The sequence below is a fragment of the Nymphalis io genome, chromosome 19 (genome assembly GCF_905147045.1).
Source record: "Nymphalis io chromosome 19, ilAglIoxx1.1, whole genome shotgun sequence".
Lineage (NCBI taxonomy): Eukaryota > Metazoa > Arthropoda > Insecta > Lepidoptera > Nymphalidae > Nymphalis > Nymphalis io.
In genome coordinates, this window is record NC_065906.1 from 4,550,472 (window position 1) to 4,575,412 (window position 24,941).

Here is a 24,941-nt window from a genome sequence, read left to right on the forward strand (position 1 = left end):
AGAAAATGATAACCTAATAAGAATAAATAAACTATTTTATGTCTATAGTTTTTTTTTTTTTGAACATAAGACTAAATTATACATTGATGCATGGACAATATTTCCAAGACCAGAAAGAAATAGTAAAAAAATTCATTTAATTGATACAAACCAATGTAATCGTTAAAGCATTTTTAAAGTTTACAATAATAAAATATTTAAATAATAATTTTAGTAACATGAAAAATTTATGAAAAAATGTAGAGAACATTTTTGTTAATTGTTCTTAAATAATGGCTCTAATATACAGTCTACATTGTGCAAAATGTTTTTTTCTTAAAAACTGTGCAATAGTTGAACTACATGCGTTTTTAACTTACCATGTGAAAGTAGCTCAGATATTTTTAATGTGGAATGTTTGTTAGCCATTTGGTCTAAGGTGGCCATTAAGTGCTCTAAGTCTAGGAGTAGAGCTTCAGCATAGGCGTCTAATTATTAGGAATATAGGATTTAGGAGGAAGCAGATAATGCAAAGGTGTGTCGTTTAATCCATGTGCAAGACATGCAAAAGAATCAATTATACAGTGTCAAATATTAACAAAGTGTGGTATACATATTCAGTATAATTTTTCCTTTTCAGTTCAGAATTTTTAGCTATATTAATACAAAATGATCTTATTTTATACAAAGACAAAAGGTATCGCAATTTTATGTGTATATAACCTTTTTATGTGTATTTTGCATATTTAAAAATCGATTTTTGAATGTGATAATTTAGATTTTTAAAAACTTACATTCTTGTCCATCCGGTGTAAATGGGTCAATCCATGTGGTAACTTCCTTATTTGGAACTTTTTCACTTGACTCAGCACTCGAAATATTTGACTGAACAACTTGCTTTTGAGGTTGTAGCGGTGCTGTACTTAAGTTTGTTGCATATTTTGGCGTGTTGTAGTTCCACTTGGGTCCGAATAACTAAAAAAAAAATTGGCTTATATTGAAGTATTTTATATGATATATAGAATTACATTTTATTATATAATATAATCTTACTATGTTCCTGGAGTCTATACATAATGCCTTCAAAAGTGTTTTTTGACCCAAAGAGTTGTTCCAGTTGATAATATATGGTTGTCGTATGTCTATGTCAATTAGATGACCCCATGTTTCACTAAGAAATTGTTCAAGTTTCATATCTATATCATTCTCAGGTTCAGATATTTCGTTTGTGAATATCGAATTTAAAACATTGTTTATGCTGTCTACTATTTGCAATTCATTTTCAGTTGAATGAAGACTTAACATGGAAACATTGCTATTTAAAGATTCTTCTTTATCTTCTGTATTTTCTACATTATTAACAGACTTAAAGTCATCAAAATCTCCAAAATCGTCGTCACATTCATCTGCTGTAGAGTTTTTGTGGCAGTTTGATATTTCACTTTTTTCCTCTGTGTTTTCATCAAAGTTAGCTCTAAAGTCACCAAAATCGGAACTTTCATTAGCATTGTTATCCCAAGGATTTTCGCTATTAATTGGCAGCACTTGAGAAGTGTTAGAGTTGGTAAATTGAAAGTCTTCGAAATCTCCAAATTCATCAATACTTAAATTTGAGCTTTTCATCTGATCAACATTTTCTGTAATTTCCGGTACATTTGTTAATACTGTAATTTCAGGTAGAACATTTGTTTCAACGTTTAAGGAATTATTATTATCTGCTTTTGTAATCTCAGGAAAGTCTTCAGAAAAATTTTCAACATTTTTTTCAAATTCATTATTTCCAAAAACCAGTCTATCATTATCATTTGCAGTTGCAGATTCAAAAGCTTCAGTAGAAGCAATTGTATTTTCTTCAAAATTTTCTACAGAATCTGTACCTCCTTGATCTTGTATCATAGAGTTTTTATCAGAGCAATCATTATTATAAATGTCAGGTTCAGTCTCACATTCTTTAGTAACTATATCATTGGAATGTACATTATTGGAATCAACTTTTAAATTTAAGTCTTCTATTATGTTGTCTTCAAATTTATCATTATCATTAACAATTAAATTGACATCACTTGCTGTATTTTCATCAGATTTCAAAACTGTTTCAGTTCTTATTTGTATATTTTCATTAAAATTTGAGGACCAATTTTCATTTTCAATTTGTTCTGATTTAGGAGGGAAAATATTGTAACCAGAATAATGTCCATAGTTGAATTCAGAGTTATATTCATCATCATCTTCTTGTGATACTAAAACATAATTAAAATTAGTTATTAATATTTAAGCAAATTAGGCAATGAGCCAAGGTAGATGTAGATGCCTGATGTTGTACAACTTTCACTTTTGTAATAAATAATATTTATTCTTGTTTCACTGTTACTATAATTTTACTTATTTTAAAAAAAAAATTACCAATATGTCTTATTAAGAAAAAAAACAGAAGTAGCTAACTAACTAAGTTTTCAACAATATCGAAAGATATATTTATCAAAGTAAACAAACACCCAACCTCGTTAAGTAAATTGCCATATTCACTTGTTTTTTATTCAAATAAAATTTTTTTTTATATAATATATGTATTGAAATATATATATATATATATATATATATATATATATATATATATATATATATATATATATATATATATATATATATATATTTCTATGATAATAATATATCTATGATAATAATAAAAGTGTTGAAAATATACATATTTAATTTGTATGCCATCTTTAAGATCTCCCTGAAGACTTTATTTTAATTTAGTAGCTGTAATATTTGAAAGATATTCCAAAACCTAACTATGGAGCAATAAATACATGAAATATTAGTACATAATAATGAAACCTTAAAAAGGGTTTCTCATTTTTATCAATAATATTTATGGCACCAACTGGATGCGGAAGGCGGAGGACAGGGAGCTTTGGCGCACCTTGGGAGAGGCCTATGTTCAGCAGTGGACAACGATTGGCTGTTGATTGATTGATTGACTTGTTTTTTAAAATTCAAAGAACATGAGTTTTTTACAAAGAAGTATTTTTATACTAATTATAAAATTGCAGACTACCAAATGATACACCTAATGCTAAGTGGTCACCACAGGCTATTTTAACAAATATTTATTTATTCTATTCTATGTTATGGCACCATCAACATTGGCTATTGCAAAGCACTATTAAATTTCAATTATAGAATGAGAAAATGTCTTAATATTTAACACAATCAGAATTATCATTATAATTAAGATTAATTATAACATTGATCTACATATATTTATATAGATCATATTAAAAGAGTAAACAGATTATCAGATGAAACACCTGTAGAAATGAGAATCTTAAATCATGTACAATATTATTCATGAATAAGTTTCAGACATATATTTGTATATTTCTATAAAATAATATATTTCACACATGTAGAGATGTATGATAATAATATAAGTGTTGAAATATACATATTTAATTTGTATGCCATCTTTAAGATCTCCCTGAAGACTATTTTAATTTAGTAGCTGTAATATTTGAAAGATATTCCAAAACCTAACTATGGAGCAATAAATGCATGAAATACTAGTACATAATAATGAAACCTTAAAAAGGGTTTCTCATTTTTATCAATAATTTTAGAACAAAGCTTACAAATGAAGATTATCAAAGTACTTAAATTGTGTATTAAAAATTATAAGATTGTTATGATTACTTACAATTGTATGTAATATCAAAATCTTCGTGGTCTTTGTCGTCTTCACATTGTTCAGGAGGTGGAGGAGTACTGCAAACAAGTGGAGGAATCGACATCCTATTCTAAAGAAAACCCAAAATCTCAACTTAGTTCACTACAAATTTTGATAATCTTAATTGTTTACTCAACATCAGTTGCAATAATTTCCTAGGATGTTTCAATTATGAAAACTAAACTTTAAAAGATAGACAGCTGTTCATATTAATTGACAAATTTTGTAGGACAACAATTGACGGCCCAGCTGTCATGACAGGGCGGCCATATTTATTTAATTTTTTTATTATGTTGTAGATAATTAATGGTACCACGTCTTATTTTTTTACGACATAACCTACATGGGCTAGCTAGCCTATATGGGCTAAAATCTATAAAAATACATAATACATCATACAAATATATAAACAAAAATTACTCAGCGAAAGATGGTTGATTACCCGTAAAATATTAAATTGAAAGGTCTAATAAAATCATTTGATTGTACATAACTTCGTATGTAGGAATACAAAATCCTACGTTTTATTGTATTAAGAAAAACTAATTTAAATGTTTTCCATGTTATAAATGATAAAAATCTTTGCAAATTCTATATACATATATACTTATGGAATAATGGAATACAACATTCACAGGAAAGTATAATAAGTAAGTAAGTAACTCAAAATTACCCTAAAATGTAAAAGTACCCTATAATGTTTAGTGTACTCCTGATAACGTTTATTGTAGTAGTGGAATACATAAAGTGACTTACCAAATGATAAGCCAGTGTGCGCTATGGTATTTTCCTAAGAATTAGTTTATACTTCATAGTTTCGTATTTATGGCGGTAAAGGAAAGCTTACGTCGCAAAATAATCGCTTCGCATTGCATAAACTATGAAATTATGTATGTTCATGCTTGCTTCATGTTAAATTTCATAATTTCTTCAATTTTATTGAAGGCACAGTTACTTACGCATCAATAATATTAGAATATATAGGTGAGCACCTATAAAACGCTGAAATTGGCAAATGGGCTAAATGGCAACATTGTTAAATCTACTGTCGTTGTCGGACCCCGGTCCCGTTCTATAAATCGGTACTTCGATGTCGGTCAGTCAGTTCTGTAGGTACGCGTGCAGTTTCTCTTTTTTTCTGTTTATTTTGTAAAATCTTGTAAGAAAGTTAACACGCATGAGCATAAAAAGAGAATTACATTTTTCATCGAACTATTTAATCAAGTTACTATAAAGGTAAGATATACAGCCACTAATTTATTAAGTGCAATACGAATACTTAAATCTTTTAATTAATATTCATATTCTAACACATACCAATAAATTGGCGTTCACGTAAATACGTTATATATTATATTACTCTTAAATTGCTGAATGCTAAAATAATGAAACAGCGAGTCTACTGTCAATAACCTTTGACATGTGTCATTGCTTACGTGTCAGCCTCTGTATTCGTATTGAGCGAGATGTTACCGTGAATTTTTTATAGAAGTCGTATAATTTTTGCTAGAAAGTAATTTATATCACAATAAGTAAGTAATTACCAAAACTTAAATGTTACAAAATCTGTAATTATTGAATTAATTTAGTTTTTATTTAAACCGATATATATATATCGGTTTAATTAATAATATTAATTTTTCGTATGGAGTTAAGATTATTTTTCAAAAATAGTAAACACTAATTCCACTCACATTAGGATATTTACTGTAAATAATATTTATAGCTTTCAGAAAATTCGCTGAAGATTTAGGCAATAACTTTAAGAATGTCGGCGTTTTAAATTTTTTCTAATAATTTATTTTGTGAAATACATGCTCATTAACTTGTCATTTGAATTTATAATGAATAGTTTTTATTGTTTATAATTTTTGTTGTGTGAAAGTCAATTGATAATTAATCTAAAAGTTATTTATCATTAGATAAGTGCTTGCGGCTAAAACAATGGAGCTGCAGGCCTTGCTAGTTTTATGTGGGATTGGGGTTACTGCAGCTGCAGTGCTTCTTCTCATGGGGCTATTCTCAGCATCTGGAACTAGCTATGAGGAAGCAATAGCCCAGCAACGACGAGCCACAAATGAACTGCTTGCACTAGCTGAGAATAAAAATAAATCAAAAAAGACCAATAAAAAAGCTAATAAGAAGGTAATTATATTTTTATACTATATACATCAAATATTACTTACCTTATAATGGTAAAGAAAAAAAAATTATTATAATAATATTTTATTTATTTCTTTACAAAAAGTTTACAAATTGACATACAACATTTAAATATCAGCAAAATAATGTGAAGACTGGTGCTTGCAATAGATAAACTGTTCTACAAGACACTAGGCCTCCACTCCCGTTTATATGAACAAAAAAAGAAAAATAAATGCATAAATGATAAAGATAAAAAATTTTCAAGTTAGTTAATAAAAGAATTTTTAATAAAAAAAAAAACGCTGCTGTTGCTTACCAACTAAATTGTACAAATGTTTTTATGAAAATAATGGTATCCTACAAAACATTCATTAAGTCATTCTATAGACTGATTTATCTATCATAGAATGCAAAATGTTGTGTTATTTTCTTTAATTGACTTTGTTAATTTTGAAATTTGTGTATTAAAATAAAAATCAAAGGATTTTTTTCATATCTTAATCAAATGTACTTATGGATGAAATGCTAAAAGTCTTGCGGATTTGTTAGCTTGTCCTTCTACTTTCATAGTTTTGTTTTAAATGACCATATGTTTATAGTTAGCAAAGAAGGAAAGGAAAGAAAATATCACAGCTGCCACAGGAAGTGAACCAGAAAGCGAAGCCCCAGCTGAAAGTGGAGTGGACGATGATTTAGTTCCTGCAAAGCCTCATGTTGAATTCAGCCCGCCTGTGGTAGTGGAACTACCGACTGACACACCACCCAACATCAAGGTACATTCTCATAAAATTTTTAATTAATCATTTACAATATTTATAAAACATTTATCATGGATTGAATAGATTATATTATCAAAAGTTATTTGGGCTCACAGATTGCAGCTTATCTTCTCATTATAAATTATAAATAAATCATTATTCTGTCTTGGCTATTAGCATGTATAGCCGAGACATCCCATAACTGCTTATATTATTCATCTGGCTATGATAAGATGACTTTTATAAAATATATTTAATATTTCTTTAGATATTAACAATAGTTTAAATAGTCCGTACTGATAAAGAAAAATAATTTATATGAATATGTGAAAATTTAATTATTATTTGCAATAAAAGATATCTGATATATAGATATTTTAACATTTTAAAATGTCGTGATATGCATGACTCACGCTATTTTTATTAATTCACCTACTTGTAGTAAATGTACTTACTGATACATAGTTATGATAATATTAAACTCAATTTGTAAATGGTGAAAAGTTCATATTAGAATAGCGGAAGTTCTTCCAGTGTAGAATAACTGTGTGTACAGATTCGCAAACGCGGCAAGGATCCTAAAGTAAAGCCGATATTAATTAACAAAGAGGATCCGAGTTGTGTTAGCGATCCGAGCACGGCGGCCACGCCGGTCGCGGAGGTTTCTAACCACTTTGAGGAAATGCACCCCAAGGACGACTTTGAGTTATTGCACGCTACACTAGAAAAAGTGAGTTTCTTGTCACTAGTGACGTAACACTTTGTGCCACTTACGTGGCAAAAAGTTAATAAATTGCTGTCTCAGTTTTTCATACTAAAAAGTTTAAAAATATGTAGACACGTATAATCGTAGTATATAATCAATTGTTTTTGAATACAATCACTAGATATAACAACGTTCATAATTTTTTTTTATGAATTAAATAAACACAATATCCAAATGCTTAAAAAAAAGCTACGTCAAAAATTTATATCGAGATATATTTCATTTATTATTTACAAACATAAAATGTTTACGTGTCATTGCATTTGACGCCATGTTTAGGCTTTTATTATATCATTTATAGACCAAACTAATCATGGCATCATGGACAAATAAAAACGTTGCTATTTTTCGTGATATATATATATATTAAAAAAAAAAAACAAAAATAGTTAAAACAAAATACATCATTTTACAATAAATATACTTAAAATTAAATCTGAATTTATAGTGCCTGTTAGATTTTATTTTTATATAATGAATAAAAATTAACAAATTGTTTTCTTTCTTTGTGACATTCATAGGACGAAGTGGTAAAATGCACGAAATATTTAGCTTAATTTAAACATTTTATTTATTTTAAGTTTGTGATTTTAAATGGCATGTGGATATAGGTGGTTATGTTAAAGCTTTATATATTATTGCGCAAAGGATTCGTAACATTTATTTTACGATATAGAGTTAAGTTTATTTACTATACTTACATTGAGGTTATTTATTAAGTTCTATCGTAATTGATTAGATTGAAATCAGATTGTGTTCGCCCCATTAATTTAATTTCCTTCATATTTGATTATTGTTATCATTTCCATACTCACCTATAAGCGTGGTTATTTTTGCTTTTGCTTTTTGTATTAAACCTTCTTCTATGTAAATATAATCTGCATAATATATGTATAGTATATTTATTGCACAGAATTTTTCTAATTTTATATGGTTTGCATTTTTCTGTGATGTTGTCTAAAGTATTAATATTTTTTATTGTATGGTGTATCGTAACTTGCTGATGATGATTGATGTTGGCTATATTGAAATAGTAACTTTTTGGTTGCCATTTTTATCGTTTAATCAAACTAAACGGTATATATGAATACCCATAAATTAAATGAACATTTTCGTAGAAATATAATATATTATAACAACATTGTATGTGTATTACATATAGATCTCTGAGAAGAAGGAAGAAGTAGTTGAGAAAAAGGAAAGTAAAGTTTCGAAACAAGTGAAGAGTGGTAAAGCGGCCCCGAAACAGAGCCAGGAGGCCGTTAAGGAGGAAATTGTACGCGATCGACCAAACAACGGCGATGTTCCACTCGAACAACGCAAAGGTTTGCTATTTGCTCATATTCTTCACACGAATCACTGAAATATTAATGTCATAAATAACATCAAATCAGATAACATTGCCTGTTTTCATTCTACAAAAAAATTGAATTGCTGTCCATATTTATTTATAAAACCTTACTCAGGACGATTTTTAGATTAAACTATTCCTTGTAACGACTGTTCTCATAATAAAGTATAAAGTTTTGTATGTTAATTTATAAATTCAGATAGATTAATAATATTCTCTCGTAAAATTTCACCGTCAAACGTATAACGCCGGGATAGCTTAGTAAGTGTTATCGCACATATTTCAGTGAAAAAGTTGGAAAAGAAGGCTGCCAGCGATACGGCAGTCGAGGAGGTGGTGCCACCGCTAAACGTTCCGCAGCCGAGCGAGCTCACCACGGACAAGTTGCTGCGGAACGCGCTCCCGGCGTCTGTGGCCACGCCTCCCGCCCCCGCCCCTGCACCCGCACCGACCGCTCCTGCGCCTTCCCCGCTCGCTAAGGGCAAGAAGAAGAAGACCGAGCAGAGCGTGCTTGCGCTTATTGGTGAGTCACTTTATAAATGTTCGACCGATTTGCTCGCAAAATTTACATTTGTGCCTGGCTTGTACATTGTACATATAACAGCATTCCGTTGTATTTAATGTTGAATTAAAACTAAAATCAAAATAAATCTTAGAATTTGTGTCTAACCTAGGTTAGGATAGCTGCGGTGTCACAATATAATTCCAAAAAATCAATAAGCATAAAATTTTTACGGAACACATAATTTGAACATGTGTGCATGAACATGTCTATTTGTCCTGAGTCTGGTTGTAATTATCTATATAAGTATGTATTTAGAAAATAAAAGTAGTATATGTAGTATATCAGTTGTCTGGTTTCCATAGTACAAGCTCTGCTTAGTTTGGGATCAGATGGCCATGTGTGAATAATGTCCCGGGATATCATTATAATTTATGATATCTTCAGATCGACTTTAGCTTTTAGTAAACTTTATTATAAATAAAACTTGCTATGTGCCTCGCGTTGGAATTTGATGATTATACGTATTAGTTACATACACATGTCAAAGTACAAAGCTCTATACACACTGGTAATTCCTAAGATTGTGTTTACTGGTGGTAGAGCCATGTGCAAGCTCGACTGGGTAGGTACCACCCACTCATCAGATATTCTACCGCAAAACAGCAGTACTTGGTATTGTTGTGTTCCGCTTTGAAGGGTGAGTGAGCCAGTGTAATTACAGGCACAAGGGACATAACATCTTAGTTCCCAAGGTTGGTGGCGCATTGGTGATGTAAGCGATGGTTAACATTTCTTACAATGCCAATGTCTATGGGCGTTGGTTACTCACTTACTATCAGGTGGCCCATATGCTCGTCCGCCTACCTATTCTATAAAAAAAAAGAACACGTAAACTCTCCGACTACACAATATTATTACATATTTTAATTTATTTTGTATAGAAATAAAGAGCATTATATTAAACAAATCAAGTATTGCTATAAATTTTTGTAATATACCAACAAAGTATCCACTTAAAAATGAATGGTTTAATTAAAAAAATATTTCCTTTAATATACGTCTGGGTAAATTATACAATACTCGGTATGTGTAGTGCCCAGAAATGTAAACATTCCACCCGAGTCTTTATTTGCATTGAGCTGACAAATAGTGCTATGTAAATAGCGACAGAGTAATAATACGTCTCTGTGACTTTGTCTCATACCTGTACAGTTGATGTCACTATACTATTTCTGTACTAAGCCATTAAATACGACACACTTTTATTTATTCATATAAATTATCTGTGGAACAATTTAAAAAGATAAAATACATTCATACTAAATAACAAAGTAGGTACATTATTCTTATACACGTTTTATCGGCTTTTTTTTATAGAATAGGAAGGCGAACGAGTATATGGACCACCTGATAGTAAGTGAGTAATCAACGCCAATAGACATTGGCATTGTAAGAAATGTTAACCATCGCTTATATCACCAATGCGCCACCAACCTAGGGAACTAAGATGTTATGTCCCTTGTGCCTGTAATTACACTGGCTCACTCACCCTTCAAACCGGAACACAACAATACCACGTACTGCTGTTTTGCGGTAGAATATCTGATGAGTGGGTGGTACCTACCCAGACGAGCTTGCACAGAGCTCTACTACCAACTTTACTTGTGTGTATTATGTTGACAATGTTAGTATGTAAGCAAATCTATGAAGTCAGGTTTTGTCGTATTGGTTTAATAAAATATATGATATGGATGAAAATATAATAATAATGCTCCTTCAAGTTTATCTGATAATGGAGCTTATAAATTATTTCAATTAATAAGAAAAAAAATTGAAGTACAATAAAAATAATATCATAATTAATGACTTCAGAAGTAAATAATAATTTATCTGTAGTGACTACGAGTAGTGGCCATACGGTTAGAGTTTAACAGACTATAAATGTTATTGTACAAATTACTTGATGAAATTAATGGAACTTGCTATATTATTAATGGCCTAGTGGTTAGAACGCGTGAATCTTAACCGATGACCGTGGGTTCAAACCCGGGCAAGCACCACTGAATTTTCATGTGCTTAATTTGTGTTTATAATTCATCTCGTACTTGACGGTGAAGGAAAACATCGTGAGGAAACCTGCATGTGTCTAATTTCATTGAAATTCTGCCACATGTGTATTCTACCAATCCGCATTTGAGCAGCGTGGTGGAATAAGCTCCACACCTTCTCCTCAAAAAGGGAGAGGAGGCCTTAGCCCAACAGTGGGACATTAATAGGCTGTTACTGGTATTGATATGTTGTAAAAGGAAATAAAATAAATATAAGTCCATCTAATTAAATAACTAAAATTATTCGAATATTATTATCTTTTATATTCGTATATCTAGAATTTTTATCGCACAGATTATCTAAAGATAAATATTTTTATCTGATGTTGTTTTATCTTTATAATGTGCTTTATAATGTAAATAAAAATTCTTATTTATTCTATAAAATAATATTAATAAATTAGTTTTATGTTTAAGTTACGAACTAATGGCCGACATACGTTGCAATGATTTCTAAAATATAGTTTAAATTTAATCCGATACGACTACGGCCCCCTATTGCACGTTGATCTATAAAAACCACGTAAGTGCCAAGAAAAACTATACAAATTTTATTTCGATCGAATGAAGAATCCGTGAGCGCATAGAATATTTAAAATACATATAACTGTTAAAACAGATGCAAAAATAATAATAATAATAACATCTTATGAGAAATCTTTTACTTTATTCATCGCATCACACGACACGCTCCACAATTTTTTGCAAATCGGTTCAGCTGAATGTAATTTATAATATGGGATGTGTATTGAACTCACTTTACTTTAAAATGAAACATGAGTCGGGTAAAATGACTAACAATTCATGATAATGCGAGTGAGGTGTCAATCGGAAAATATAATTCAACAAGGATCATTTGGCAAACCAATGACATTTACAAGGACATGATGCATAATTTCCAATTACATATGATATCACTTATCTGTTGCAGCGGATATCAAAATATAACACGATATTAATTCCGATTTTAACCACGCGCCAAAAGATACTTGTCGGGCTGTGTTTTCGTCGTACGCATTGAGAAATAATCATATTAAATAACTTTTATACACACAAAAAGGAAATAAAGAAGATCATATTCATTTTTATTTTTACTTCAATAATTATGAAATTTAAATAACTTACTAAAATGTAAATAAAAACATATGTCGTTCATAATTTTGGACATTTTACATTTATCTTTAAGCTTATATTCAATATATATATATTGTCCGTACATTGTGTGAAATTACGAGTACTTTTCCGCGAGAGTTGTTATTATGTAATGGTAGAAATAAAAGCAACAAATAACACCTTATTTGAAACAAACCGTCTGTGTATACATTGTTAATATTGTTAAAAATGAATTACGGTAATTCGTCTGTATCTCGCCAACTTTTCGCCATACTATACTGATAAGAAGCGATTTTATCTGTATATTTATACGCTTATAATTGTTAAACTGTTTTAATGATGCTTTTAAATTTATCAACGATTTATACCTACGAAATATATCAAAAGAGAGAAATACACAAAATATTACTCATATTAGTAGATTTTGTCTCCGTAAATAGTATCCGGAATTTCGAATTACAAAATTTCGGTGAAATTTAAATTCAGCATAATCATCGAAGACGCGGGACATAACTTGTTACAACATTGCTATATACATAGCATATTTATTTGGGCAAGGAATTAATGATACTCCTCGCCAATCCAATGAAGTATAAAGCTTGTGTACCGAGAGCAGTGACGTGAAGTGCGTGTGTCGTGGCAGGCGGCGACGGCGCCGGCGTGTCGGTGAGCGAGCTGGTGCGCGTGGTGCGCGAGGCGGCGCTGTCCCGCACTGACATCCAGGTGCTGACCGACGCGCTGCTCAACAAGCACCACGACCAGCTGCCCGAGCACTCGGAGTGGACCGAGGTGCGTACAACTCTCTCGCGGCCGTTTCTCGACCTTTCATTTTGAAATTTTCTCGATTGATACATGGATCGTTCTCTTACCCCGTTTACTTGTGGTCAACTCTTTCATTCATCTCTATTATAGTCTCAGTTTAGCGATACTTTTAGTGATACTTAGTCTACTCGCGCATGTATCTTTTGAACGGTATAATCTAGTCTAATAATAACTTATGCTTATAAATATGTATATAATGTTAAGGCGTAGAAATAAATATCTTGCAACGCAATTTTGATCAATGAATTATCAAGTTTATACAATGTGCATAGAGCTTATTACGCTAGTATTATTGATCGAGCATTAATATAATCCGAGTCAATAAAATGGTTATATAAGTCTTAATAGCTGCGTTATCTTAATGGTATTTCGTCTTCTTTGTTACATAAATATTTCTTTGTCTAAAAGATTATCTTTCATCCTTACACAAAATAAATTCATAAATTTTGTACCGAAAATTGTACATTTCTGTTTATCTTTTGAATTTTACTCAATTATGAGTATTATTATTATTTATTTATTATCAATGTTAATACTGCTGTCAAATATGAATGTATTCTTGTATATTCAAGATTGTACTGCATGTATTCTGAAAATAATAAAATCAAAATATATGTTTTTTAAGAAAACCAACCAGTTGGTTTATTCAATAACATACCACCTGCACCAATAATGGTATACTTAATATTTACAATGAAATGTATTTTTTTATTTTAGGGTCCAAATGATCCTATGCAGAAATTAAAAAAGCAGTTAGCCGATAAAGAAAAGGCACTTGCTGATGAAATTGAAGCATCTCAAGCGCTGCACGCTAAATTGAAGGAGCTCAGGTGAGTGCGTGCGGGCGTGTCACGAGTCAAGTGAGAGTAGTCCCTTATCAGAGCGTAGCCGCGTGTCTGTAATCTTACGTGAACAATGTTTACTACATAACATTGTTACTAAGTTTATCTACATAACTCATGTTTAATTGATAAGTACGGCTTATGTCAGTTATGACATTTTATAATTAAAAATAATTGTAATAGTGCGATATGTAGTATTTTTATATATTTATGTAACTATATATAATTAAATATTAAATGTAGGAAAAGGAGACGATGCTTGACTTTTTCTAAATTGTAAAAAATAGTTTAAAGTGATCAAACGAGTCGTCAAATTTCGAGTTTACTCGTATACATACATTTTTAAAAATGTTTATTGCACCGTTGAGAGAATAGTAATAAGTTGAAATGTTACACGCGTCCGCGTAGAACGAACCTGAACGCGGAGCGCGGGCGCGCCTCCGCCGCCAGCCGCGCGGCCGAGCAGGCGGCCAGCGCCGCGCGCGCCGAGCTGCACACCCTGCAGGCCCGTCTGCAGCGCCTGCTCGACGACAACCACGCGCTCGCGCAGGACAAGCTCATGGTGACGTCCCGACCGATGCCGGCGAGCTTCCACCGGCGAATCGATGTTCACGATCGAATTGTTACTATTTCAGCTTCAATCCAAGCTGAGCGAGGAGAACGAGGCACAGGCGCAGCGCGTCCAGATGGAAATGCACATCCAGAGGTTATCGGAGGTGAGGTTTCGTCGGGGGGGGAGGGGGTCCGGTTCGCGGCAGCCAGTAACGCGGGTGTGCCCTAGGCGGAGGCGGCGCTGGTGGCGCAGCTGGGCGCGCTGCAGGCGGAGGCGGGCGCGCGCGCGGTGGAGGCGGGGCAGGCGCGCTGCGACGCGGCGGCGGCGCGCGACGCGGCGCTGCTCGCGCAGCAGCACGGCGCCGAGCTCGCGCAGCAGCTGCAGGTGCGCCGCCGGGGCCTTCAGTATTAGCCCTCCTCGTTATCTGATACACGCTTTAAACTTCGTTAAACGAGTACAGTTTTAGAGTACATTTTTAAAATTTACATTTCATCTCAAAAATTTCTATGTCAATGCTCCATTAGGAGGCCAACCGCGCATACGCGGAGCTGGAGCAGCAGCGGCAGTGCGCCGTGCACGCGGAGCAACTCGCGCAGCAGGAGCTGCGGCAGCTGCAGGCGCGCCTCGCGGGTATATTACGTTGACTAATTCATTGTTTGTAGCGTCTGGTTTTCTTAAAGGAGTCGTTTGGAGTTTTAAAACTTATTGTTTGTCATATTAGATATCTTTATGACCTTTGGTAAATGAACTTCCCCGTGTAGGTCTTACTGAACTTCAAAACGACGTGCAGCGTCTCACGAGCCGCGCGCAGGCCGCCGAGAGCGCGGCAGAAAAACTTAAAGAGGAAATGGAGAAGGATAAGCAAGGGGTAGATGTCGCTCGTACATATTTGGTCACTGATCTATTGATTTGTTAGCAAAGTGCTCAAGATGTTTTCTATAAATTTCAGTTATCAAAGGAGATCACACAATTGCGAGAACAACTTGCCACCCGCGAGACTGAGTTGGCTGAACTGAAGCAACTAAAAGCGGTACCTGCCCAAAATGGATTGCCTCCTATTGACGGACAAAAGGTGGGCTAGAAGATCTCAAATATTAATATAACTATTAAGTAATAAAAATATAATTGTGCCATACAAACACACTGCAAATGTTGCTTTGAAGAGACCGATTTTGGATTTATGGACAATCAGTTGTTTTTTTTAATATTTACATTCGCAATTCAAGTTTGATGAACAAGAAAGATATCGTGAAATTCTACGACATCTAAAGTTTGCGCCGTGTAACGTTCCCCCTCTGAAGTAAGTAGTAAATGATTGCGCCGTAGTCAACATTACAAGCTAATGTAGTGGTCTCGGTCGCTCACGAGCTGCAAGCTCGTCTGGGTAGGTACCACCCACTCATCAGATGTGTACATCAAAACAGCAGTACTCGGTATTGTTGTGTTCTGGTTTGAAGGGTGAGTGAGCCAGTGTAATTACAGGCACAAGGGACATAACATCTTAGTTCCCAAGGTTGGTGGCGCATTGGTGATGTAAGCGATGCGATTAACATTTCTTACAATGCCATTGTCTATGAGCGTTGGTGACCCTTACTATCAGGTGGCCCATATGCTCGTCCGCCTTCCTATTCTACAAAAAAATAAAAAAAAAATCATTTCGAGTATATAGCGTCACAAGTCTTACTTGCTTTTAGTATTTTCAATTAATATAAATATTTTAATAAAACGGCAGTGAAGTATCTAGCACGAGCGACATTAAAGGCAGTCCGTCTTTAACTGCTGTATTTATTTAAAAAAAAAACATCGCCATTTTTTATATATAAAAATAAATTTATTGTACTCGGTGCGTTTTTTACTAAAACTATATTAGTAGCGTTTAGAATTATATAAAACCCTTATTGCTTTGAATTCCAGGCAGCGGAACTTGCTAAAGTTGAAAGCGTAGTCGAATCTCTTCGGAATGAACTTGCATTAGCACAGAAGAGTAGTTCAGAACAAAAGGAACAGCTGGCGAGCATGCAGGCACAACTCGCTCAGTACAGGGAGAAAAACAACGTAAGTCCACCAGTTGATAGAATTACAACATGTATGTGTGTGTGTGTGTGTGTGTGTGTGTGTGTGCGCGTGTGTACTTACAAATATAATAATAATAATAATATCCTGGGACATTTTGCACACACGGCCATCTGATCCCAAATTAAGCTTGTACAGAGCTATGGAAACCAGACAACTGATATACTACATATATTATTTTTCTTTTGTAAATAAGTACATACTTACTTATATAGATAATTACACCCAGACTCAGGTAAAACAGACATGTTCATGCACACAAATATCTGTCCTGGGTGGGAATCGAACCCACAACCTTCGGCATGAAATGCAAGCAGCAACCAACCACGCCAACCGGCTCGTCAAATATATCTAAACACACTGTGCCGTCCATATAGAAATGTCTCACGACAATAGTATAAGTATTTGATGAAACACATTACTATGTGCAATAAATGTTCTATTATATACGTGGCGAAGTATTAAAGCCGAGATGGCCCTGTGGTAAGAACGCGTGAATCTTAAGCGATGATCGTGGGTTCAAACCCGGGCAAGCACCACTGAATTTTCATGTGCTTAATTTGTGATTATAATTCATCTCGTGCTTTACGGTGAAGGAAAACATCGTGAGGAAACCTGCATGTGTCTAATTTCACTGAAGTTCTGCCACATGTGAATTCTACCAACCCGCATTGGAGCAGCGTGGTGGAATAAGCTCCAAACCTTCTCCTCAAAAAGAGGAGAGGAGGCCTTTAGCCCAGCAGTGGGACATTCACAGGCTGTTACGGTTACGGAAGTATTAACTTGTAACCATAAACAATTATTTTATCAGGCGTTAGTGATAACAGATTATTACGAAGCGCGGGCACGATATTAATATTAAACGTATAAAGTTTATTTTTTTTTATATTAAAAGTTTAAAATGGAACATTAATTTTAGAATATATTTTATTAACGATAATTGTATACGTTCAAAAATCAAATATTTACTAAATCAGCGTACTTTGCTTGTTAAATATTTAAATTAAACTAAATAATACGATTATAATACTAACAATTCTTCTATAGACATTAAATTAAAACACGACTGATCTATCACTTCTCTTTTAACTTGTTTTGACTCCTGCCAGGAGTTACGAACTAAAAACTGGAAAGTAATGGAGGCGTTACAAACAGCCGAAAAGGCTCTCGCGACGAGAGCGACGCCCGCGATGCCGGCCCAAGACGCCGTAAGTCTCCGACCATCTGCACTCGTTCTTTGAATCAATATGTGAATAACTGGTGACAAACGACTCATATTTTAGCTTAGTTTTTTTTTTAAATAAAATAATGGATTAAGAAACTTATTTCGTTGAGCGTCTTCAAGTAAAAAAAATATTGCGTATATTTGATTTTCCGATTTGTATTTTTGGTTTGTTCACAGTCTTCATAAATTGGTCTAAAATAGAGTTTTAAATCAAACGCATTGTATATATTAAATCTTTGGCCGGCTTCGCTTAATTATCTATGTGTATATTGTATCATTTAAATCCTTTTTGGCTTCAATAGAAACTTCTTCACGCTAATTTTTTTTTTTATTTATATTAGTTGTATTTATGTAGTTAAAGTATGTTAAATTAACTGAAGTTTTAAATTATTAGATAGGTTGTTTTTCAAGAACATTATTTATATTTAAATAATTTAACAGGAAGCTGTGACCAGAGCCGAGGCGCAACATTTTAATGAAGTAGCAAATGTCCTGCGATCTGTATGTCCCACGATCGCTCCCACTTCTAAGGTGGGAATGGAATGGCTGCAAACTTTTGCCGACACACTCAAAAAAGAACTTGAAACCAAGGAAGCGGAGAAGAAACGCGTGGAACAGGACCTCGCAGCGAAACTGTTGGAAAAAGACAACGAGAAGAAGCAACTAGAAATCGTGCTGCATAGAAAATTACAAGAAAAAGAATCGTTAGCGAAGGAAATCGAGAGTAAAATGCGACAACAGATACAAGAGAGAGAGCAAAAGTTGGAAGAAGAATTGACCTTTAGAAAGAAAGTGGAGAGCGAGCTGCATAAGAAGCAAGAAGTTAAAGAAAGAGCGGAGGCGACGGATGAGTCTCGCGTTAAAGATTTGGAAGCACAGAATGAGCACTTGCAGGGCCTCGTAGACAAGTACAAAAGAATAATCGACGACACCGTGAGTTTGATTTTATATAACAACTTTATGTTCAAAAATATTATGATATAGAGTTTAACTTCTCCATAGAAACAAACGACCTACAGCCCTGAATACCCGCCTCGGTAGTTTAGTGGATCGTAAAATAGTGTATTGTGTTTGTAGGAAGGCGTGCTGAGCCGCCTGCAGCAGAACGTGACGCGCGAGGAGCAGCGCTGGGCGCAGCAGCTCGCCGACAAGCAGCGCGACCTGGACGCCCTGCGCTCCAGCACCGTGCTGCAGGTACCGCTCCCTCCGCCGCGGCTGGACGTACAATGTTCTGGGATCCTATTGACATGTTGTCGTTGCGTCAGCTCGGTCACATGCCTCAGTCGTAGAACGCTCGGTCGGTGGACATATGACGGATATGTTATGTGCTCAGTCGACTCGAATCACATAAGAAATTTAGAACTCAAACTCTTTTTATTTTCAGCGAAATGTAATGCTAAACATGTACTTGTTACCTCATAACGCGTCCATATATTATAAAATAGTATATAATACGCAAAAATAATTTTTGGAATGTTTTTCATATATTAGGCATAATCCTATAAATCAATAAAATACGCAAATATCCATCACATAGTGAAATATATTAAGGATCGATACATATCATATCAATCCTATTACATTGGAAACTGTTTACTTATTGCACAGTTCTATTTATGCGTTAACGAAACTTTTTTACATAGGAACCTCTGGCGTTTGCATACTCCTGCATTGAGAAATCGTTGCATACCATCGTAGCAGAGGTATAACGTACCTTCATTAGTATCCACGTTGCGTGTATATGTCGCCTCTTCATGAATTACATTCATAAGATTAATTACCGAAAATTTATTCCCGTAGTAAGCCTTACTATACTGTGACGTCATTACGTGTTCCTGCATTCAATCTATCGGCTCCTTGGATAAAAAAAATATTTGTTGTTTTTCCATTGGTGACGGCTTAAAATAACGTTTTAGTTATATACTTGATTTAAATGTTATAAATTATATTCATAGATGTAATTCGTTTCTTTTATATTTTAGATGCAGAATAAAATTGATTTTCTACAGGCAGAGTTACAGAAGTTGCAAGCAAAGAACCACAGTAGTAGTTTTGCGGATGCAGAAAGACTAACAGAGGTAACAAAATATATGAGATTAACTAAATTATTGAATTTCGTAAAATAGTTTTTTTATTTATAAAATCTTGGTTTCTAGGAAAGATTGATGGCAGGTTTATCTGATAAACATGAGACAGACGTGCGCAATGGACCAATACAGGTGAGAAACTATTGCTATGCAGCGGTTTGGAAACTGTAATAATAATTGTAATTGTAGATAAAACTAAACCATGTACTTAACAGGCAATTTTATGTGAAAATATCATATATAAACATCTTATATATACGTTTTAAATATTGGTACAGCACATCGATTACATGAATTATATACATTATTACTGATGTCAATTTAATATATAATGCTAATAATTATTAATAGCAATATATTTTAATTTTAACCTTTGATTTACATATTCCAATCGATCTACTAATTACTCTGCTAAGTTATCCACTACAAACCGTTCTCGATTGATATATTTTTATTAATAATACATTATACAATACTATTCCACTTAATTAATTCATTTTAAAAGTTCCGATATCAACTTTATCGACGTTCAAAACGCCATTTTTCACATATACTTACTGAACACCAATGATTATTTAAGATCTCGACAAGTGATGTCATGTTTATTCAAGGTTCGTTTTTATCATCAGCGAATGGGCCAATGAGACACCTGATGGTAATTTTTTTTTTTTTTTTATAGAATAGGAAGGCGGACGAGCATATGGGCCACCTGATGGTAAGTGGTCACCAACGCTCTTAGACATTGGCATTGTAAGAAATGTCAACCATCGCTTACATATCCAATGCGCCACCAACCTTGGGAACTAAGATTTTATGTCCCTTGTGCCTGTAATTACACTGGCTCACTCACCCTTCAAACCGGAACACAACAATATCAAGTATTGCTGTTTTGCGGTAGAATATCTGATGAGTGGGTGGTACCTACCCAGACGAGCTTGCACAAAGCCCTACCACCAGTTGCGGTAGAATATCTGATGAGTGGGTGGTACCTACAAAAAGTGTCACCAACGTCCATAGACATTGGCGCCGTGTGAAATACGAAACCTCCCTTACTTCGTCAATGCGCCACCAGCCTTGGGAACTAAGATGTTATGTCCCTTGTGCCTGTAGTTACCCTTTGTAACAGGAACACAATAATAAGTATTGCTGTTTGGCGGTAAAATATGTGATGAGTGAGTGGTACTTACCCAGACGGGCTAGCACAAAGCCTTACCACCAAGTAAAGTTAAAGTTGTTTATTTATGATTACTTCTGGCATTGAAGTCGCCTATGGTTTTTCAATGAATGAAAAAATCAGTTTCCAATAAATTTTAACTTATTAAAGTATTAATAATTCATAAGTATAAATGAAATTTATTCGAGCATTTTTTGTACAACAGGTTGGACTAGTTGAGAATTAACAAATAGATAATACAATGTACAAATCTGTTTTGGAGCGCAACCCGTAACTCCGGGCGTCAACCGCACTCGCCTTCACTGCCGCTTATACGATAAGGTCTTTTCGATAAATATCTAACAAACATAAAAATAGGTTAAACTGAAATATTTTGTATGATAGGCACTTTATTTTTTGTAGTACGTGGTCTAAAAACTATAACAGGTCAGCGAATTGACCAGATGTCTAAATTATTATTAAGGTATTATAACTGTGCATTGTAAATCTAGATGTTTAAAAATTTATACCACTTAATTTTGTATAACGCTCAACCGTCAAGAGTTTGTTTTACAAATATTTTCTACAATTTAGTTCCTAACTTTTAAATTTTCATAAAATCATCCGCAAATATATCCATAATGTAAAACACGAAACAGAGATGCAGTGAATGAGTGATGCTATTGCTGGAAGTATAACGAATTAGATGGGTCCTCGGAATATCACAACCGAAAATATTATTGATGTATAAAATCACATAATATCTTCTTACATAATAAGATTTCATGTGATACATAATAATATTACAATAAACTGAGCTCCAAGAAATAGTTTCTTTTAATATTTTTATTGAAATAGTTATAATTGAATAAAAGATTCAATTATATTATTATTTACTCAGCCTCAAATTATTATTATTTAAAAATATATGTTTATTCTTGAACTATTGACCTCTATTGATATCTGAAATTGGTTAGTTGCAATAATAAAGATTGTTTTATTTTTTTTAAATTAAATATACCTATTGGTTATTATAACTATAACGTAATATGATGAATATGACATGAAATTTTAATTCCTAGTAGATATAAAGTGTATGTTGGTCAGTTGTATTTAGGACTGTATTAGTTAAAGAATTGTAGGGAACATCATGTAGCGTCAACAATCTGATTGCGATTTATCAATTTGTTGAATGTTTCATTAATGCGACTCGTGATTTAAAGATAGTAAACTAATTTAAAAATTTCGATAGAATATTTTACAATAGAAAAATAAGAACAAACTTATGCAAGAATTTAAAATGAAAATTGTGATACAATTATATAGCTTTGTTTAGTTATTCTATTGATTCCAAATATGTAATAATAATCTTTTTGATTTTATTGGAATATTTTTTGTCTTCTTTCAATCTTTAAATCGCGTTTCAAAATTTTTTATTGTGATCATTTAATCAAACTAGTGTAACACAAAATTTAGTTACGTATATATGTAGTTAAACGGATGTTTTTGTCTATTTCAACTATCATGTTGCTTTTTAATATAACTTTAGTAATATATTTTAAAATGAAAAAAAAAATTGAACTTGGCAGATTAGTTTTATTTGCAAAACCGTCTTTACTAAATCGTGTGTGCATTTTATTTATTTAAGGGAATGTTATTTACTATTTAGAGGTATATTATTTATAACTTTTGTACTAGTGCATAATCATTTCTGTCAGTGCCTTAGAATAAGATTTAAATTTGATAAGCTGACTGTTTAATTTCTAGTAATAATGAAATAAAATGCATGTTAATGGTTAAGTTATTATTGAATTGTAACAATTTTTTTAATCTGTTGGATACACTGATACAATTTAATGACTTAGGATGCGTTGAATGTTGGCGTAAAATTAAAAAAAAAGAATACTAGCTGCTTACTTCTAAATTTTTTGAAAGCTCGTAATATAAATTTCATGCAAATTGTACAAATAGCGCCAACACTGAAAACCGCATAATTATAAAATAATTGTCGTGTCAAAAGTCCTGAGTATTGTATTTGTTGTAGTCATAATGAACTTAAGTGTGTAAGCCAATTTATATGAAAATTCATATACTAGATAAAGACATTATAAAATAAAATATTTCTATGATTATTAAATTTGTTTTATTATAAACATTTGTTATTTAAATAAAGACGTATAGCATTTATAGCAGCTGGCGATAATTATTGCACATCGACCATGAAAAGAGACAGTCGGCTAATTTCGGCTTCGTAGAGCGTTATTTCAGTCGTACACTACCCATGTGACCGGGTGGCAGTGATGCGAACTTGGGGGATTTCCCCCTAAATTTGGGGAGAATCAAAATGTCCAGGGGCTTTTTAGGGTGGGGGACACTTATTTAGGGAGTTGTTTTTTCTTAAAAAAACGTACGACTCTATACAATTTATATTAAGCCTCGAACGCAACCAACAAACTAAACCAAATATAAACTCCAAGCGTGACCATAACTGAAATATAAAAAAAACTATAATATATTGAGATTGAAATAATCAGCTCAACGGTCAGCGTGCTTGTACAACACGTAAGAGACTTCGCTTCTGGTCTCTAAATGAAAAATGAAAATCGTTTAATTTCATTGTTATCATCATTAATTTTATTAGCTCATTAATTAATGTATGTAAATGTGTAAAATGCACCAGCATACGTGCCTAAATACAACAGCTATTTTTTACTACTTGAATGTATTTTTAATTTGTATTTGAAATTACCTCTGAAGCAGAGTACAACAAAAATTTAGGGGTTCTTAATCGATATTTAGGGGAATTTGAAGTTGGTCCTAGGCGAATATTATGTAGTAGTTGTCATCACTGCCCTGTAACATTCGTCAGTCGTTGTTTAAGTGATCGGTCGCGTCCAGCTCTAAATATAATTATCTATTGAGTTGTTAAAACCCTTAACTTAAAATATTTTAAAGTTGTACGATGACATTTTTAGAAAAAAGAGTACCTTTACGAGGTCAGTCACGCGAAGTTATCTACAATGTTCACAAATATTTTGTAAACGACGAGTTCGTTTACAAATATTTATAAATTAACAGGTTAAAAAAAAAACCATTAGGAAGATGAGCTTATTTTTTTTTGATCTCAAAAATCATATTTAAAATATAAAAAATACTGGCAAAAGAATTTTTACGATATCTGATGAAAATGTTTTTTTCACAATTTTTTAAAGTTACGAGTTCTTAAATTCTTTTCCGGGGCGACCGATCGACGCGTGACGTCACATCACCCAACGTCGCTCGATCGCCTATACAATTTCGCCAGTATTTTCGCGTTATTTTTTATTTTCCGATTATTTGACCATCTTAGTCGGGTGGCAGATGCTGCGCAAGAGCAGTTTCCTAACGCGGAATTGGTGTTTTTGGGGGATTTTAATGCTCACCATGAATCATGGTTGAAATCCCTCAAAACTGACCATGCTGGAAGAACTGCTCATGCTTTTGCTCTCACACACGACTTGACCCAACTGGTTGATCAGCCCACCAGGATCCCAGACATTGATGGGCAAGCGCCTTCTCTACTGGATCTTCTGCTGACTTCTCACCCGGTAGAATATCAGGTTGTGGTTCAAGCTCCACTTGGTTCTTCGGATCACGGCCTTATATCTACCAAAGTGCCACAGGCCAAGCTTCCGCCATCAGCGGTATGCAAACGTCGCGTTTGGCACTATAAGTCGGCAGATTGGGACGGT

At 33.3% G+C, this 24,941-nt stretch overlaps 2 protein-coding genes across 8 annotated transcripts in view; one reads left to right on the forward strand and one right to left on the reverse strand.

Annotated features, from left to right (window-relative positions):
* LOC126775846 (uncharacterized) overlaps window positions 1–3,963 on the reverse strand; it is a 169,444-nt gene extending 165,481 nt beyond the window's left edge. For both annotated transcript variants that reach the window (XR_007669913.1, XM_050497982.1), the window contains exons 1-3: window positions 3,680–3,963; window positions 1,033–2,219; window positions 774–954 (exon numbers count right to left, since the gene is read on the reverse strand). Coding sequence is in view for 1 of the 2 variants with exons in the window: in XM_050497982.1 (XP_050353939.1) it covers window positions 774–954; window positions 1,033–2,219; window positions 3,680–3,773 (1,462 nt within the window). In the remaining variant the exon portion in view is untranslated. The remainder of the gene's footprint in view (window positions 1–773; window positions 955–1,032; window positions 2,220–3,679) is intronic.
* Window positions 3,964–4,770: 807 nt separating this feature from the next.
* On the forward strand, window positions 4,771–23,341 carry LOC126775844 (ribosome-binding protein 1-like). 6 transcript variants are annotated; one of them, XM_050497977.1, is made up of 21 exons: window positions 4,771–4,945; window positions 5,632–5,854; window positions 6,454–6,627; window positions 7,169–7,342; window positions 8,541–8,703; window positions 9,016–9,252; window positions 13,099–13,244; window positions 13,995–14,107; window positions 14,528–14,681; window positions 14,755–14,835; window positions 14,901–15,056; window positions 15,197–15,302; window positions 15,434–15,540; window positions 15,622–15,744; window positions 16,587–16,727; window positions 17,855–17,953; window positions 18,412–18,903; window positions 19,048–19,164; window positions 19,953–20,048; window positions 20,127–20,189; window positions 21,437–23,341. In XM_050497977.1, the coding sequence occupies exons 2-21, from the start codon at window positions 5,654–5,656 to the stop codon at window positions 21,455–21,457; spliced, it is 2,964 nt and encodes a 987-aa protein (XP_050353934.1). In that variant the 5' UTR covers window positions 4,771–4,945; window positions 5,632–5,653; the 3' UTR covers window positions 21,458–23,341. The 6 variants fall into 6 exon arrangements, with proteins under 6 accessions (XP_050353934.1, XP_050353935.1, XP_050353932.1 ...); XM_050497978.1 differs by having other exon boundaries at window positions 21,446–23,341; XM_050497975.1 differs by lacking the exon at window positions 21,437–23,341 and adding an exon at window positions 20,669–20,716.
* The last annotated feature ends 1,600 nt before the right edge of the window (window positions 23,342–24,941 follow it).

Excerpts from the sequence above, each read along its gene's own strand:
- LOC126775844 (XM_050497975.1), top strand. The coding sequence starts at position 5,654 with ATGGAGCTGCAGGCCTTGCTAGTTTTATGTGGGATTGGGGTTACTGCA. Across the intron at positions 15,303-15,433 it reads GCTGCAGGCGCGCCTCGCGG|GTCTTACTGAACTTCAAAAC; the intron begins GTATATTACGTT and ends TTCCCCGTGTAG. Across the intron at positions 16,728-17,854 it reads AGTACAGGGAGAAAAACAAC|GAGTTACGAACTAAAAACTG; the intron begins GTAAGTCCACCA and ends GACTCCTGCCAG.